The sequence below is a fragment of the Choloepus didactylus genome, chromosome 10, assembly GCF_015220235.1.
Source record: "Choloepus didactylus isolate mChoDid1 chromosome 10, mChoDid1.pri, whole genome shotgun sequence".
Lineage (NCBI taxonomy): Eukaryota > Metazoa > Chordata > Mammalia > Pilosa > Megalonychidae > Choloepus > Choloepus didactylus.
The window spans coordinates 131,126,003-131,141,714 of NC_051316.1; the positions used below are offsets into that span (position 1 = coordinate 131,126,003).

Genomic DNA, 15,712 nt, shown 5'->3' on the forward strand with positions numbered 1-15,712 from the left:
TCTGAACTTCCTCTCCTGAAGCCTCCCGTTACAGGGGGTCAGAGCACCCTGACTCTGCCTGGCCACCCCTTAGCTGACGATAACATCTTCAAAAGGTCCTGTTTTCAAATGGGAGCAGCGGATTAAGGCTCAAACCCGTCTTTGTGGGGACGTGATTCGGTCTCCGGAAGGGGCAGGGCCAGGCCACCACGCATCCCCCCTCACGGGGGGAAAGGGGTCTCCTCCTGGCAGAGCTCCTGGGCAGAGAGCAGCCACGAGGGCTCGTCCTGGCTGGTGCCAGCGCCAGGGTGACTGGGCAGGGCTGGGGGCAGGGGCGCGGGGAGACCCTGGAACCCCAGCGTTCCCCGGGCGTTGAGAACCTGGGCCCACGTCACAATGGGCCGAGCTCCCAGACAACTGGCCAGGGCAGCTCTGCTGAAAGGCAGAGCTGGGAGGTCAGGACATGCGGAGAGCACAGAGAGGACCCAGGGCCACCATGAAGATGCAGAAGGAAGGCAACATGGAGGAGCAGATCCAGGAGCTGAAGACCACCACCCGGCTGCAGGGTGAGTCACCAGCTGCCCTGGCGTGCACGGGGCGCCGGACTTTCCATTTTGAAACTGCGACAGCCCAGGATATACAGAGATGAGTTGGTCACCTGGTGTCCACCCCCAAACCGCACCAGGGGGAGGGATCAAAGGGTGCCGAGCAGAGGGGGCTGGGAAGTGTGTGGGGTGGGGGGTTTTATGGAGATTTGTGACTGTAACAGTAGTGTGGACCCCAAAGCTAGAGGGGGGGGGAAGGGAAGCCCAGCTGCGGCAGACTGGAAAGAATCAGAGGACGAGCCAGTGTCCAGAGAGGACCTGAGCAGTGGGGCCTGTGTCCCGGAAGGCAGGGTGGGAAAGAGGGAGCATGGTACAGGGGGCGGAGGCAGTGTCCACATGTCCCTCGGCCCACGGCCTGGCCACCTGCCCCCTCCACCTGCCCCCAGAGCAGTGTCAGGCGCTCCAGATCCAGGCGGTGAAGGAAAAGACGGTCCAGAACAAGGCGACGCTGGCCCTCCTGCGCAGCAACATCCGGCGGGGTGCCCAAGACTGGGCTTTGGCCAAGAAGGTGCGCCATTCCCCTCCCGGGGGGGGGGGGGTCACAGGCATGCACTGAAGCAGCCCCCCCCCCCCACACACACACACACTCGAGCACACACACGCCCAGTGGTGGAGGGAGGCCCCCTCTCCCTTTCCTGCTCTGACCCCAACCTGCCTGGAGCCGGGAGAGACCCCGCAGATTCCCCACCCCCACCCCAGAGGGCTCAGCATCCCTGAGCCGGCCCAGAGGGCCTGAGCCCTTCTCTGCAGACCTTGCTCACATCCTCTCCGGGACGGCGGGACTGGGCTCCTGTAGCGGCCGTGCCCCGCGCCCCTGGGAACCGGGGTTTTGCTGCTGAGCTGGCAAAAGGCAGAACAGGCCCTGGGGAGGACGCCGGGAGGGCCCGGGCGGCTGGGGGGACGCAGAGGGGCCCACGCCCGCTCAGCCGCCGCCGCTCCGCAGCTGGACCAGTGGACCATCTGCAAGGCCTGCGGGATGGACGTGCCCGTGAGGCTGGCGCACGGCCGCAGCACCATGGAGGTAACGCGGCCGCAGCTCCGTGTCCCCCAGCCCCGGCCAGGGCACCTGCCCCGATACGCACGGCGGGCCTGGGGCGCAGCACCGGCCTCAGGGTCCCTGGGGGATCCCGTCCCGCGGCCCAGCACCCTCCCCGGGCTGGCCCCGCGGCGCCCTAGCGCCCACCCACGCGCCGGCCGTGCCTTCCCCGCCGCAGGAGGCGCGGGAGAGACTGCGCAAGTATGTCTTCGACCGCGTTAAGGTGCACAACGCGCTGATCCACCTGGTGCGGCGGCGCGGGGAGAAGCTGGAGAGCCTGCAGCTGGAGCTCGCCGGCCTGCTGGGCCAGCCCGACGCCACCAAGGAGGAGCTGCGGCTGCGGCAGGTGGCGCGCGGGGGCGGGCGGGGCTGGGTGAGGGCGACCCCGGGAAGAGAGACCCCCCCACCCCGGGAAGAGAGCCCCTCGCCATGCGCCCTCGGTCCGCCCCCAGGTCATCCGCCAGCTGGAGAACAGCATCGAAAAGACGACGATCAAGATCACCACGAGCCAGAATATCCGCCTGCTGTACGCGAACCTGCTGGACTACCTGAAGAAAGTGAGCCCCTCGCCCCCCTCGCCCGCCCCAAGTGCCCCGGAGCCCGCGGGTGGGATGGCCCCGGTTCGGAGCCCCTGCCTTGTGCCCCAGAGAAGGGCGCCAGCGTCTGCGGACAGCACTTTTTAAGAGCTGGGATGTGTGGGAAAGGTTGGGACTCTAGCGTGTGTGCAGTCTCGTGTTGTTCTCACTTTCCCCTTAGTCTCCATCGTCTGGGCCGCCAGAACCCAAATGCCCTGTGTTCCAGGCGGCGTCGCAGCCCTTTGGGTCGCTGCCTAGAGACCCAGCTGCAGCTCCTCTCCTGATCGGTGCTCCCTGGGGAGGCAGCGGGGCATGGGGAGCAGATCCTGGCCCCCGAGGCCGAGCCCCTACCTTGAAGGGGTGCTCTACCCCTCTGGTGCCCAGCAAAGGCATCCCTCAGGCTGGAGCCAGGAGAGATGGGGGGGGGGTCCAGGGTGGGTGAGGGCGGGGATGGGGGCAAGGGCCTGGAGAGGTAGGCAGGAGGCCCCTCCAAGGGGAGCCCCGGAGGAGGGTGCTTGGGGCAGGTGACCTGGTGAAAATGTGCTTTAGGAGGAGGCTGTGGGCAGGTGGGTGGGGCACCACAGCTCTCCCCCATCCCCTCGTTAAGGTCACACACCTTCCCCCCTCTCTGCCATCCTGTGGCCCCCCAGAGCTGGGCAGCACCCCAGCTCTGCCCCTAGCTGGTCCTCTCACCTGGCGCCCAGTCTGCCATCCCACTTGCCCTCCTGCCACACCGGGCACCCAGCCCTCAGCAGGACCCTTTGTCTGTCATGGTAGAACAAACACACTTCTGTTTTTCCGTAACTCCCAGGGTCATCCATATTTTTTTTTAAAAAAAGGAACCAGAGTCTACATGTATAGTTATTAACAAAATACCAACAGCTAAGGTTTATTGGACATTGCAAAGCCTGGTCCTGTGCTCATTTCATCCTGACAACCGTCTGAACAATAGTGTTCCAGTTTGCTAATGCTGTTGTTTTGCAAAACACCAGAAATGGATTGGCTTTTTTAAAGGGGGTTTATTTGGTTACAAAGGCACAGTCTTAAGTCCATAAGGTGTCCAAAGTAAGGCATCCACAGTAGGGCACCTTCACTGGAGGGTGGCCAACGGCATCCAGAAAACCTCTGTTAGCTGAGAAGGCACATGGCTAGCATCTCCTTGCTCCCAGGTTGCATTTCAAAATGGCGTTCTCCAAAATGTCAGCTTTCAACAGACATCCTCAAAGTGTCTGTCTCAGCTGCAGCAGCTCCTTCTGTCTGTGAACACTTTTATAGGACTCTAGTGATTCAATTAAGACCCACCCTGAATGGATAGGGTAACACCTCCATGGAAATTATTCTATCAAAGGTCTCACCCATAGTTGATTGAGTCACATCTCCATGGAAACACCCTAATCAAAAAGATTAATTAATCTGCCCCCACAAGATTGCATCAAAGAACATGGCTTTTTCTGGGGGATATAATATATAGAAACCAGCACAAATATCATCTTTTACAGACAGGGGTGCTCAGAGAGGTTAAGTAACCCTCCCACGGTCACACAGCTGGTCAGGTTGTGGTTGGTCTTGAGCACATCTGATGTCAGGCCTGCCTCGAGCTCTTCCACCTTGCACAGCAGCTGCTCCCAAGCACACCCAGGATTCAGAGTTCGCTTTCTACACAGGGAAATTGCAACACAGCCACTTAGGAAGTGCCTCTGGGCTGTCTGGCCCCTGGGCAGGGGAGTCCAGTGGGCCCCTCCCAGGCCAGAGCACAGACCAGGCTCCATCACTGCACGAGAGAGCCAGGGAGGGGCCAGGGCAGCAGGCACGGAGGGGGCAGCATTCGAGATGCAGGGGGCCCTGGGTGACACGCTCTGCACCCACCCACCCGTGCCCTCCCACTGCAGGAGCTGGCAGAATACCCTATTCAGCTGGACAAGCTGCAGAACCATGTGGTTGACTACTGCTTGGAGCTGTCGGATATGACGGTCATGTCCCAAGACGCGATGATGATTACTGACGAGGTCAAGGTGCGCAGTGGTCCCAGTGCCGGGGGAGGCCCTCCAGGGTGCTCTTGGGCCTGGCGGCCCGGGACCAGTGGCCACCCCCATGCTCACAGTACCCGCTCGCCCTGGAGGAAAGCCAACCCCAGCCCGGCGGCCTGCTCTGCTCTGCCCTGGATAGAGCAGCCCGCTGGGCATGGCAGCCAAGAGGCCGAGATGCGTGGAGAGGACCAGCCTGGCCTGACCAGGGGTTGCACAGCCACCAACTTGGTGCCAAAGCCCCTGCAAGGCTCTGGGGATGTGGCAGTGACCAAGGCAGGCCCATCCCATCCTCACAGAGTGGGAAGTTGGGGGGCAGCCCCTCATCCAGCAGCCTCTGGGTGGGCAGGCCCGGCCTGGGGAGCTGCCCCCACCAGGGATCCGGGGGGGCTTTCCACAGAAGCCATGCTGGAGCAGGGAGCTGAAGGAATAGACAGGCCGAAGGGCCGGGGTGGAGGGGGTGCCCCAGGAGAGCAGTGAGGTCAAAGGCCCCGAGGCCACAGGAGTGGGGTACAGGCTGGGGCCAGGGGAGGCAGGTGGCCAGCAGCAGCCAGGGCTGGGCCTCCTTAAGAGGGGACCATGACGGGGTGGGTCGATGGACTGGACAAGAGGTGAGGGAGGGGACACAGGAGTGGGGACCAATGTGGACTGAGACCCCAGGAATGGGGCCATGGAGGACAACAGCTTTGGGAGAAGACAAGGAGTTTGTCTTCTGGTTTTGTTTTTGGTTTTTTGTATTTTTTGTTTGTTTGTTTGTTTTTTAACTGTGGTTATAAATATATAACATAAAATTTGCCATTTCAACCATTTTTAGGTGTACAACTCAGTGGCATGAATTGCTCTTACACTGTTGGGCCACCATCACCACCATCTATCACTAAGACAGTTTCGTCTCTCCAGATGGAAACCCTATACCCATTAAGCAGCCATTCCCTGTTCCCCCACCCCTGGCCGCTGGTGACCCGTAATCTACTTTCTATCTCTATGCATTTGCTTACTCTAGGTACCCCTTTTAAGTGGAATCGTGCGGTATTTGTCCTTTTGCGTCCGGCTCATTTTCACTTTGCATGTTGTCAAGACTCACCCATGCCGTAGCACGTACAAGAACTTCACTCCCTTTCGTGGCTGCATATGGCACCGTGGGTGTCTGCCGCATTTGGTTTAGCCTTTCACCCATCCATGGACCCTGGAGCTGTTCCCCAAGTTTGGTCTTAGACACACTGAATCGGGCCTTTGGGCCCCAAGGTGGAGCTGGCAAGGGGACGGCTGGATGCAGGGGTCTGGGGTCTGGGGTCTGTGGTGAGCCCAGGTCTGCGACGAGCCCGCCAGGGAGGGAAATCAGTAAAGCCTGAGGGAGTCGGGGGTCCCTGAAGCTGGGGTGACTCAGGGCAAAGAAGCGCAGGGCAAGGGCAGGTGGCCTGACCTGTGACCCCAGAGAAGGCTTACCCTCCAGGGAGGCAGGGCTCATCCCCAGGACAGTGGAGGCTGGTGCCAAGGTGGGCTGCGGGTGCCATGCCCCACCCTAGCCGGGGGAGGCCTGGACGCTGACTGCAGGCTTCGGCACCATGGGAGCCCCCTGGCCCCCTTGGGGAGGTAGACACCCACTCCCTCCATCCCCAGATGAACATGAAGCAAGCGGAGGCGACTTTCATCCAGGAGCGGCGGGCCCGGGAGAACCGGCTCAACCAGCAGAAGAAGCTCATCGACAGGATCCACACCAAGGAGACGAGCGAAAAGTACCGGCGAGTGGGTGCGGGGCGGCCGCAAGGGGCGTGGGGGCGGCGGGCAGCTCCCCGGCGAGGGCGCCGCTCACCCTCCCCTCCTCCCGGCAGGGCCGGCGGGACTTGGATTTCCCCTCCAACCTCATGACCCAGGAGAGCATGAAAGGTGCGCGGGCCGCCCCGCCCCGGGTGCCGGGAGTTGCCGGAGCCAGGCGAGCGCGGCCGCTCCGGGACCGCCCCGTCGAGGCCGAGAGCCGCGCAGCCCCGACGCCTCTAGAGCGCCGCGGACCCGCGTCGGGCTCGGGCCGAGTGGGGCGGCGCCTCGGGGCTTCTCGCCCGGAAGATGCTCTCGGAGCTGCCGCCCCCTGGCACCCCGGGGCCGGGTCCCCCCACTCCCCCAGGCCCCTCCGCCGAGCGTCCCGAAGCCCCGCGGCTCCAGGCTGCTCCTCGCGCTTCCCCGGGGGTGCTGGGCGCGCGCAGAGCCGCCGGGTGGCCTCGGACGCAGCTCCCAGGCCTGCCCGCGCTGACGGCGGCTCCTCTCCGCTCTGCCCAGCGAGGAGGACGGAGGCCTCCAAGGCTGACATCGAGTACCAGACGGCTGTGACGGCCCTGGTGGAGCGAGTCAAGACCGCCGTGCGGTGCTCCCACCTCTGGGTAAGGCCCCCGGGCTCTCCCTGGACGGGGCGGAAGGGCGGCAAGCTGCGCCCCCTCGGCCAGCCCCCCGGGACCTGCAGGGCCGCCCCTGCTGCTCCCAGCGTCGGGGGCCCTCCCAGGACACAGCTGTCACGTCCAGGGGCCACACAGCACCTGCCCGAATACCAGGATCCAAACACCAGCCAAATACTTGGCTTTACGCCAGCCCTGGCCCTGTCTCCACCGGCAGAAACAAGGAGCAGCCGCCTCTCCAGCTGCCCCACCCACCTTTTTGATTTTTTTTTTTTAATGTTATGGGGCAACATATGTAACCCATTTTAAGTGTAGAATGCAGTGGCATGAATTACATTCATCTTGAACTACAATCACCACCATCCCTTACCAAAACCTTTTCATTACCCTGAACAGAGAATCTGCTCCCATTGAGCAAAAAGGCCCTATTCCCACCTCCGTCCTTACACCCCTGGTGAGCTGTGATCGACTCTCTGTTTCTACGGATTTGCTTATTCTAAGTATTCCATTTAAGTGGAATCATCCAATATTTGTCCTTTTGTGTCTGGCTAATTTTCACTCAGCATGTTTTCAAGGTCCATCCATGTTGTAGCAAGTACAAGAACTTTGTTCCTTTTTTATGGCTGAATAATTTTCCGTTGTGTGGATAGACTACATTTTGTTTATCCGTTCCTCTCCTGGCGGACACTTGGGCCCTTCCACCTTTCCGCCTCTGTGAATGATGCTGTGGTGAGCACTGGTGGACAAGGATCTGTTCCAGTCCCTGTTTTCAGTTTTTTGGGTACATAACTAAGAGTAGAATTGCTGGTTTAATGGTTTTGTACTTTGGTTTGGTTTGGTTTGATTTAGTTTGCTCTTTTTTTTTTTTTCAACTTTTTATTTTGATCTAACTTGCAAGACAGTTACAAAGATAATACAAGCCCCATACAGAGAACTCCCACGTACCCCTGCCCCCGACACCCAGACCCACCAATTTTAACATTTGCTTGTATTCTTTCTACCCGTTTGTGTCTATCAACCCGTTTTCTGAACACTTGAGTGTAGGTTGTGTGCATCATGCTCCTTGAACACTTAAAACTGCCATGTGCACTTCCTAAGAATGAGAATATCCCCTCATGCAACCCCCTTAAGTGCAGTTACCAAGTTCAAGAAATATAACATTGATATAAAGCTTATGGTCTATTCCAACTTTTTGACATGTCCCAATAATGTCCCTCTGAGCCTTTAATCCCCTCTTGCCAGATCCCATCCAGGGACATCTTTTGCGTTTGTCATTATCTCTTTAGTTGCTCCTCTTTTTTTTTCAGTTGTGGGAACATACTTACAACATAAACTTTCCCATCTCACCCCCTCCCAAGCGCACCCTTCAATGGGATTAATCACAATATTGTGGCACCCGCCCCCCACCTTCCGTTACTAAACCTTTCCCACCTCCCCAAACAGAAATCCTACACCCATTATGCATGAGCTCCCCATTCTCTCTGCCCCTGCCCCTGGAGACCTGTACTCAATTTCTGCCTCTATGAGCTTGGATATTATCTGATATTTTCTTTGTCATTACCACGGGGTTTAAATATATAACAATTTCATTTGCTTTGATACCAACTTAACTTCACTGGTACACACAAACTATGTTTCTATGCCCCTCTGTCCCCCCACCTTTATGTTCTTGTTACAGATTGCATGTCTATACATCATGCGTCTAAAGCCACTGATTTATCATTACATTTTATGCATTTGCCTTTCGGTTCCTGGAAGAAATAAAAAGTGAAGTTACAAACCAAAAATGCAATCGTACCGGCACTTATGTATTTTTGTCAATAAAGAAGTTGTATGTTTACAAAAAAACTGTACATGAAGAACAGAGTTGCCATCTGCCACCCTGTTATTAACCCCTTGAATTAGTGTGGTACATTTGTTACAACTCATGAAGGAACATTTTTATAATTGTACTATTAACCATAGTCCATCAGTTACAATACGGTTCACTGTTTGCATTGTATGGTCCTATTTTTGTGTTTGTTTGTTTTTTTCATTTTTATTCTAGTAACACATGAACAACCTCATATTTCCCCTTTTAACCACATTCAAATGTATAATTCAGTGCTGTCAATTATATTCACAATGTTGTGCTACCATCACCATCCTCCATTACCAAAACTTTTCCATCAACCCAACAGAAATTCTACAATTAACACTCCATTCCCAACCACCCCCCTGCCCCTAAGTAACCTGTATTCTAGTTTCTGACTCTGTGAATTTGGCATTTATATTTACCCATGTCATTACTCTCACTGGAGATCTTTATTTCTTCAAGCAGCTTCAGTCTATTGTCTATTGCCTTTTCCTTTCAACCCACAGAATTCTCTTTAGCATTTCTTGTAGGATAGATCTAGTGGTGATGAACTCCCTCCACTTTTGTTTATCTGGGAATGTCTTAATCGCTCCCTTGTTTTTGAAAGACAGTTTTGCCAAATATAGAATTCTTAGTTGGCTTTTATGTGTGTGTGCGCGCGCGCGCGCGCGCACTTTCAGCACTTTAAATATGTCGTCCCACTGCCTTCTTGCCTCCATGGTTTCTGATGATAAATTGGCACGTAATCTTGTTGAGGTTCCTGTGTAGGTGACATGTTGCTCCTCTCTTGCAGCTTTCAGAATTCTCTTTCTCTTTGGCATTTGTTCCAGTTTGCTAAAGCCGTTTTGCAAAACACCAGAAATGGATTGGATTTTATAAAGGGGGTTTATTTGGTTACACAATTACAGTCTTAAGATCATAAAGTATCCAAGGTAAGACATCAACAACAGGGTACCTTCACTGGAGAAAGGCCATTGGCATCCGGAAAACCTCTTTCACTGGGAAGGCACGAGGCTGGCATCTGCTTGCTCCCAGGCTGTGTTTCAGAATGTCTCTGTGTCAGCTTCTGGGGCAAACTCTGGGCTAGTATCTCCAGAGCATCAGCAAAACTCTGCTTTCAATGGCCATCTTCCAAATGTCTCTGTAAGTTGCAGCTGCATTGAGTTCCTTCTGTTTGTCAGCTTTTATATGACTCCAGTGATTTAATTTAGACCCATGCTGAATGGGCAGGGCCATAACCTCCATGGAACTAATCTAATCAAAGTTATCACCTACAGTTGGGTGGGTCACATCTCCACGGAAACAACCTAATCCAAAGGTTCCAACTTAATCAACACTAATATGTCTGCCACACAAGATTGAATCAAAGAATATGGCTTTCTCTGGGGGACATAATATAGCCAAACCCACAACAGCATTCAACAGTCTGATTATAATATGCCACCGTATGGGTCTATTTGGGTTTATCCTGTTTGGAGTTTGTTGAGCATCTTAGAGGTGTATACATTCTTTCATGAAATTTGGGAAGTTTTCAGCCATTATTTCTTTGGGTATTCTCTCTGCCCCTTTCTCTCTCTCTTCGCCTTCTGGGACTCCCACAGTGCATATATTGGTGTGCTTGATGGTGTCCCACAGGTTCCTCAGGATCTGTTCACTTTTCTTCATTCTTTCTTCTTTCTGCTCCTTAGACTGGGTGATTTCAATTGTCTCATCTTCAAGTTCCCTGATTCTTTCTTCTGCCAGCTCCAATCTGCTGTTGAACCCCTCTAGGGAATTTTAAATTTCTGTTGCTGTGGTCTTCAACTCTGTTTGGTTCCTTTTCATAATTTCCATCTTTATTGATAGTCTTTTTGTGTTAATCTGTCATTTTCTTGATTTCGTTTAGTTCTTTGATCATGTTTTCATTTAGTTCTTTGGGGCATATTTAGGACCATTTTTTAAAAGTCTTTGACTCATATATCCCAGGTCTGATCCTCCTCATTGGTAGCTTCTAATGCTTTTCTTTTCTCCTTTGTCTGGGCCATCACTTCCTGTTTCTTTCATGTCATGTGGCCTTCTGTTGAAACCTGGACATTTGATATTTTAAGGTGTTATCACTGGAATTTAGGCTCTGAGGCATCTGTGCCTCAAGCTTGTATCCAGCTAGTGTTATGACAGAACTTTCCTTGAGCACCAGGAGCCACCAAAAGAAATTAAAAAAGAAAAAAAAAGGGAAAAAAGAAAACACCGTCCCCAGTTATTCTGGTTTGCTAAGGCTGTCAGAATGCAAAATACCAGATGTGGATTGGCTTTTACAATGGGGGATGATTAGTTCCCAAATTTACAGTTCTAAGGCCATAAAAGTGTCGAAACTTAAGGCATCAACAAGAGGATACCTTCACTGAAGAAAGGTTGATGGCATCTGGGGTTCCTCTGTCACATGGGAAGGCCCATGGCAACATCTGCTGGTCCTTCTCTCCCGGGCTCTGATTTCAAAATGACTTTCTCCAAAATGTCTCTGGGTGTTTTCTCTCCAAGTGTCTCTGAGCGTCTGCTGGTCCTTTGCTCCGGGGTTGCATTGCTTTCAGCTGCTGATTCCTATGGCTTTCTCTCTAAGCTTCTGGGGTTCCTCTCTTAGCTTCTCTGGGGCAAACTCTGAGCTTCATCTCTTAGCTTAGCATCTCCAAACATCTCTCTGTCTGCATCTCCAAGTGTCTGGGTCTGTGTCAGCTCTTAGCTTTCTTAAGGACTCCAGTAAACTAATCAAGACCCAACCTGAATGGGCAGGGTCACACCTCCATGGAAATGACCTAATCAAAAGTTCCCACCCTCAGGTGAGTGGGCCACACCTCCATGAAAGCAACCTAATCAAGAGGTCCCATCCACAGTAGCTTTGCCCTCCCAAGACTGCATTAAAGAACATGGCTTTTTATGGGGTGCATAACAGATTCAAACCAGCACACCAGTCTTTGCATTGACCTGACCTAGTGCTTTCCTTCAGAGTTTATCCAAATAATGAGTTTAGAGAATAGCTCCAGGCCAAAGCATAGGGGCCTCCCTGGTCCTTTCTGCACAAGTTTATTTTCTTGGGCACGTGCGCATGGCCCTAGGAGTTCCCCCATTTTCACAGATATGAATGTCCCCTCTTCCCACTATTTATAGTCCAAGGCACTGTGCCGTATACCCACAGCCAGCAATCCCTTGTCCCAGGCAGCGTGACTTGACTGCTCCCCATGGCATTCTACAGGAGAGCTCAGTGAGCCACCTTCTGCACCCAGGGCAAGTTCTGAGATGGCAAGTCCCTCAGGCCACCACCAGATTGGTTGGGCCAGACACACATGCACCCAGTATTTGCGGAGGGTTACTCTGCTCCTTCTGGAACCAGGACCAGGAACCCATACTGGGAGCCCAGCTGGCTGCATGCCAAGCCAGTGATTGGTGGGGGAGAGGCCAGCCTGGGCACCAGGACAGCCTACCACTTTTCAGTAGCCTGTATCTTGATTCAGCACTCACCCTGTTACTTCAGTCCTTTATCTTCTGGAGCTTTGAGAAAGATGTTTCTGCCAGTTCTTGATGGTTGTTCAACGCTTCTATGGGGCTCTGAGCCCTAAAGTTTCTCATTCCACCATCTTGATTGAGATCTCTCAAATTTGACTTTCTTAGGAACTGCTAAACTGTACTCCACGGTGGCTGCATCATTTTACACTCCCATCAACAATGTACGAGTGTTCAATTTCTCCACATCCTCCCCAGCATTTGTTCCTTAGAGAACAGCCATTCTACTGGGTTTGAGGTGGGATCTCATTGTGGTTTTGATTTGCATTTTCCCAGTGATGAATGATGTTGAGCATCTTTTCATGTGCTTATTGGCCATTTGTATATCTTCTTTGGAGAAATGTCTATTCAGGTCCATTGCTCATTTTTTAACTGGGTTGTCCTTTTTTTGGATTGTTCTTTATACATTCTGGATACTAGACACTTATCAGATACATGATTGGCCTCTATTTTCTCCCATTCTGTAGGTTGTCTTTTCACTTTCTTGATAATGTCCATTGATGTACAGAGTTTTTAACTTTGATAAAGTCTAATTTATCTATTTTTTTTTCACTGCTTGTGCTTTTGCTGTTATATGTAAGAAACCACTGCCAAATCCAAGATCATAAAGATTTTCCTGTTTTCCACTAAGAGTTTTGTGGTTTTAGCTCTTACATTTATGTCCTTGATCCATTTTACTTTTTGTATATGGGATGAGGTTGGAGTCTTCCCCTTTGACTGAATCCTGTATCTTATCTGGATTTATTTTTAAGACTTGAACCCCACTCCTGACCATGAAATGAGTTTGCCCGCCCTCAGACAAATGACTCAGAGTGACTGAACATCTCCCAGGGGTAGCCTCCTCACGTCTTGGGCCTCGTTCCTGGGGCCTGCGACCTGCATAAGCCACTGGGAGGGACCCAAAAGAAACTGGTTCTGGGGGGCCTGACTTCTGGTTCACAACTGCTTTTTTCTCCACTGGCCCGGTCAGGACATCGCTGGCCACTTCCTGGCTCAGAGGAACACAGAGGAGAACCTGGAGCTGCAGATGGAGGACTGCGAGGAGCGGCGGAAGCAGCTGGAGAGCCTGATGAAGAAGCTGGAGCTGGAGGAGGCAGTGCTCAAGTTCCACCAGACGCCTGGCTCTGTCAGGTACGCGGGAGCCACTCTGGGCAGGGACCCGGCTGGGGGATGTGCTGTCCAGGCCCCGCCGGGGGCCCCACCTGCCCACATCTGCAGTCTTGCGCACCTGAATTTAGCACAGCCGCAGCCGCTTTGCCCTCCATGGTCCCTTGGGTCTGTGCCACCCTCGCTGCTGGCTCCCTCCATCCCCACCATCCTCAACAGCTTCAAATCCATCGAGAAAAAAATGAAGGACACGCTGAAAGAGGAGGAAGAAAGGCTCCAGCTGGCGCACAGCAACATGGCCAAGAGCCAGAAGCTGCTGCTGAGCATCCAGACGGGCATCGACAACCTCTACATCCGCCTGGTGGGCATCCCGGGGCCCACGGCCCAGGTATGGCCCAGGTCCCGCCAGGGTGGGGCTGGCCACAGTCCAGAGGGCCGTGGACCCGGCCGAGGGGAGATTAGAGGGTCCTCTCCGCCTGCAGAAGGAAGCGGCGCCCACCAGCACCCTCGACGTGAACAGCAAGCTGGCCTACTGTGAGGGGAAGCTCATGCACCTGATCGGCAGGGTGCAGACACTGTCCCGGACGGAGGAGGTAGCCCCGGGTGGGGCCGCCCAGACCAACCGTGACCCCGCAGAGCTGGCGGCCGGCCAGAGCCTGCAAAGCTGAAGGGAGCTCTGCCCTGCAGGTCAGCACGAAGGTGAGGGACATCCTGGAGTCCTCGACTCTGAAGGAGAAGCACAACACCAGGATCAGCTTTGAGGACCTGGAGGAGGATATGATAGGTACAGCCCCTGGCGGGGTCGGCCCGCGTCCTGCCCAGCAGGGACAGGCCCCTGCTCCTGTGCAGGCAGCGGGGGGAGGCGGGCGGGTGCACCGCGTGGGGAGGGGCTGCAGGGCGCCGCCCCCTCCTCTCTAGAAACCTTCCAGTTCGCCGACGTGGACCACAGCTACGTCCCTTCGCGGGCAGAGATCAAGAGGCAGGGCCAGCGGCTGATAGAAGGCAAGCTCAAGGGCGCCAAGAAGAAGAAGTAGCCCGTCCTCCCCTGCCCACCTCACCCCCACCCCCCGCCAGGTCTTTATTACACAAATAAACATTTTTCCAGGAGTGACGATGGGGTCACTGGGGGTGAGACGGGGGTCTCGGAGAAAATGAGAGGGCAACAGTGGGAGCTTGGGGACATCGTTGGGAAGTTCTGCGGAAGAGTGGGGTGTCTGGTGTGAGTCTGGGGCTCCGGGCCTGAGCTGGGGGCCAGAGTTGAGATGCGGTTGGGGATCCACTTTGATTGGAAGCCCCGGGCGCAGACGTTGGGCTGCGAGCGGCGTGCTGTACCTAGGGGACGGCTGACGTCCTGGGCGCCGGGGCCAGCCTATGGTCTCATCCTGCACATGCGCGCCGCCGTGCGCACGCGCGCCGCCTCACGCCCGTGTCCCTCGCGGCGCCCCGTAGCCGCCGCGTCCTCGCGCCCCGTCAGGCCGGCGCCAAAATGGCGGCGTTGACAGACCGAGAGTGGCCGCGTTGGAGGCCGCGGGAGCCGGAGCGGAGCAGCCGCGCCTGAGGCCCCGGAGCCGCCGCCCAAGGCAGGCGCCGTCCCAGGCGCTCTCGCCGCCCTGGGCCGCCGGGACCGAGGCTCCGGCCTCGGGGAAGGCCCGTGCCCGGCCCACGGGCCGCGGGACATGGTGCGCGCCCCGCCGCCCTGCCGCCGCCGCCGCTGAGCTCACCGGCCGCGCCCGGGCTCGGACTTCCCAGCGGGAAAATGTTTTCCGCCCTGAAGAAGCTGGTGGGGTCGGAGCAGGCTCCGGTCCGCGACAAGAACATCCCCGCCGGGCTGCAGTCCATGAACCAGGCGCTGCAGCGGCGCTTCGCCAAGGGGGTGCAGTACAACAGTGAGTGCGGGGCCTGGGCCCTGATCCCCACCCGCGCCCGTTTGGCTCCCCTGCCCACAGCGCCCAAGGCGAGGTTCCGAAACACCGGGACGGTGTCGGAGGGGCAGGGCGAGCGCACGGCAGCTGCCCCGGCGTTGAGCGGGTGAAGCTTCCCCACGGCCGGCCTTCTGAGCCATCTGCTTTGTAGACGCTGTTTTGCAGGCGGTCGCGGGGCGCTCAGAAGTTGCTATCAAAATAAGTACGTGCATGTGTAGCAGAAAGTGTTTCAGGGAGGCGAGGGAGTTGCGCTGCGTCCCGCGAAGCCAGCTGGAAGGACCGGGAGTCGCGGTGACTTCCACTTTGTAGAAAACGTGGAAGGGCTGTCCCTGCCTTGGGTGGCCCGCCCCCGGCCGAAGGAAGTGTAGGGAAGCCCTCGTTCATGCCCCGCGGTGGTAGGTAATGGAGCCTGCATGGTGCCGCGGGGATTTGCAGGGCGATTGTTGGCAGGCCTTGTTTGCTTTCAAGGTTTACTGACTCTTTACTCTGCCAGACTTCGTTCTGAGGGCGCCACTGGAATAAACTCGTATTTTAGGGACGGGAGGTGGCGCCGCGCGGGAAACGGAGGTCCTCGAGGACCAGAGCGGGCCGGCAGGTGGGCGTCCCTCGTTTCCCGGCGTGGGTCGTTCCTGAAAAATACTTGTATGATAGAGAATCCGCTGGTTTAGTTTTAAACAGTAAAATTCGT

General features: G+C 55.5%; 2 protein-coding genes across 2 annotated transcripts in view; both read left to right on the forward strand.

Moving 5' to 3' along the window:
- The first annotated feature begins 475 nt into the window (after nt 1–475).
- Nucleotides 476–14,164, forward strand: CCDC183 (coiled-coil domain containing 183). The gene is made up of 14 exons (XM_037797795.1): nt 476–545; nt 971–1,092; nt 1,528–1,605; nt 1,799–1,966; nt 2,073–2,177; nt 4,085–4,207; nt 5,840–5,965; nt 6,052–6,106; nt 6,494–6,594; nt 12,966–13,126; nt 13,322–13,490; nt 13,585–13,695; nt 13,790–13,886; nt 14,021–14,164. The coding sequence occupies exons 1-14, from the start codon at nt 476–478 to the stop codon at nt 14,134–14,136; spliced, it is 1,602 nt and encodes a 533-aa protein (XP_037653723.1). The 3' UTR covers nt 14,137–14,164.
- Nucleotides 14,165–14,571: 407 nt separating this feature from the next.
- Nucleotides 14,572–15,712, forward strand: part of RABL6 (RAB, member RAS oncogene family like 6) — a 37,181-nt gene continuing 36,040 nt past the window's right edge. Inside the window, exon 1 of the mRNA XM_037796922.1 lies at nt 14,572–14,988. Within this exon, the coding sequence (XP_037652850.1) occupies nt 14,859–14,988 (130 nt within the window). The 5' untranslated portion in view covers nt 14,572–14,858. The remainder of the gene's footprint in view (nt 14,989–15,712) is intronic.

Coding starts and splice junctions, on each gene's coding strand:
- CCDC183 (XM_037797795.1), top strand. CDS start 476: ATGAAGATGCAGAAGGAAGGCAACATGGAGGAGCAGATCCAGGAGCTG. Junction 6,595..12,965: donor TGCGGTGCTCCCACCTCTGG/GTAAGGCCCCCG, acceptor TGGCCCGGTCAG/GACATCGCTGGCCACTTCCT. Junction 13,491..13,584: donor TCCCGGGGCCCACGGCCCAG/GTATGGCCCAGG, acceptor CTCCGCCTGCAG/AAGGAAGCGGCGCCCACCAG.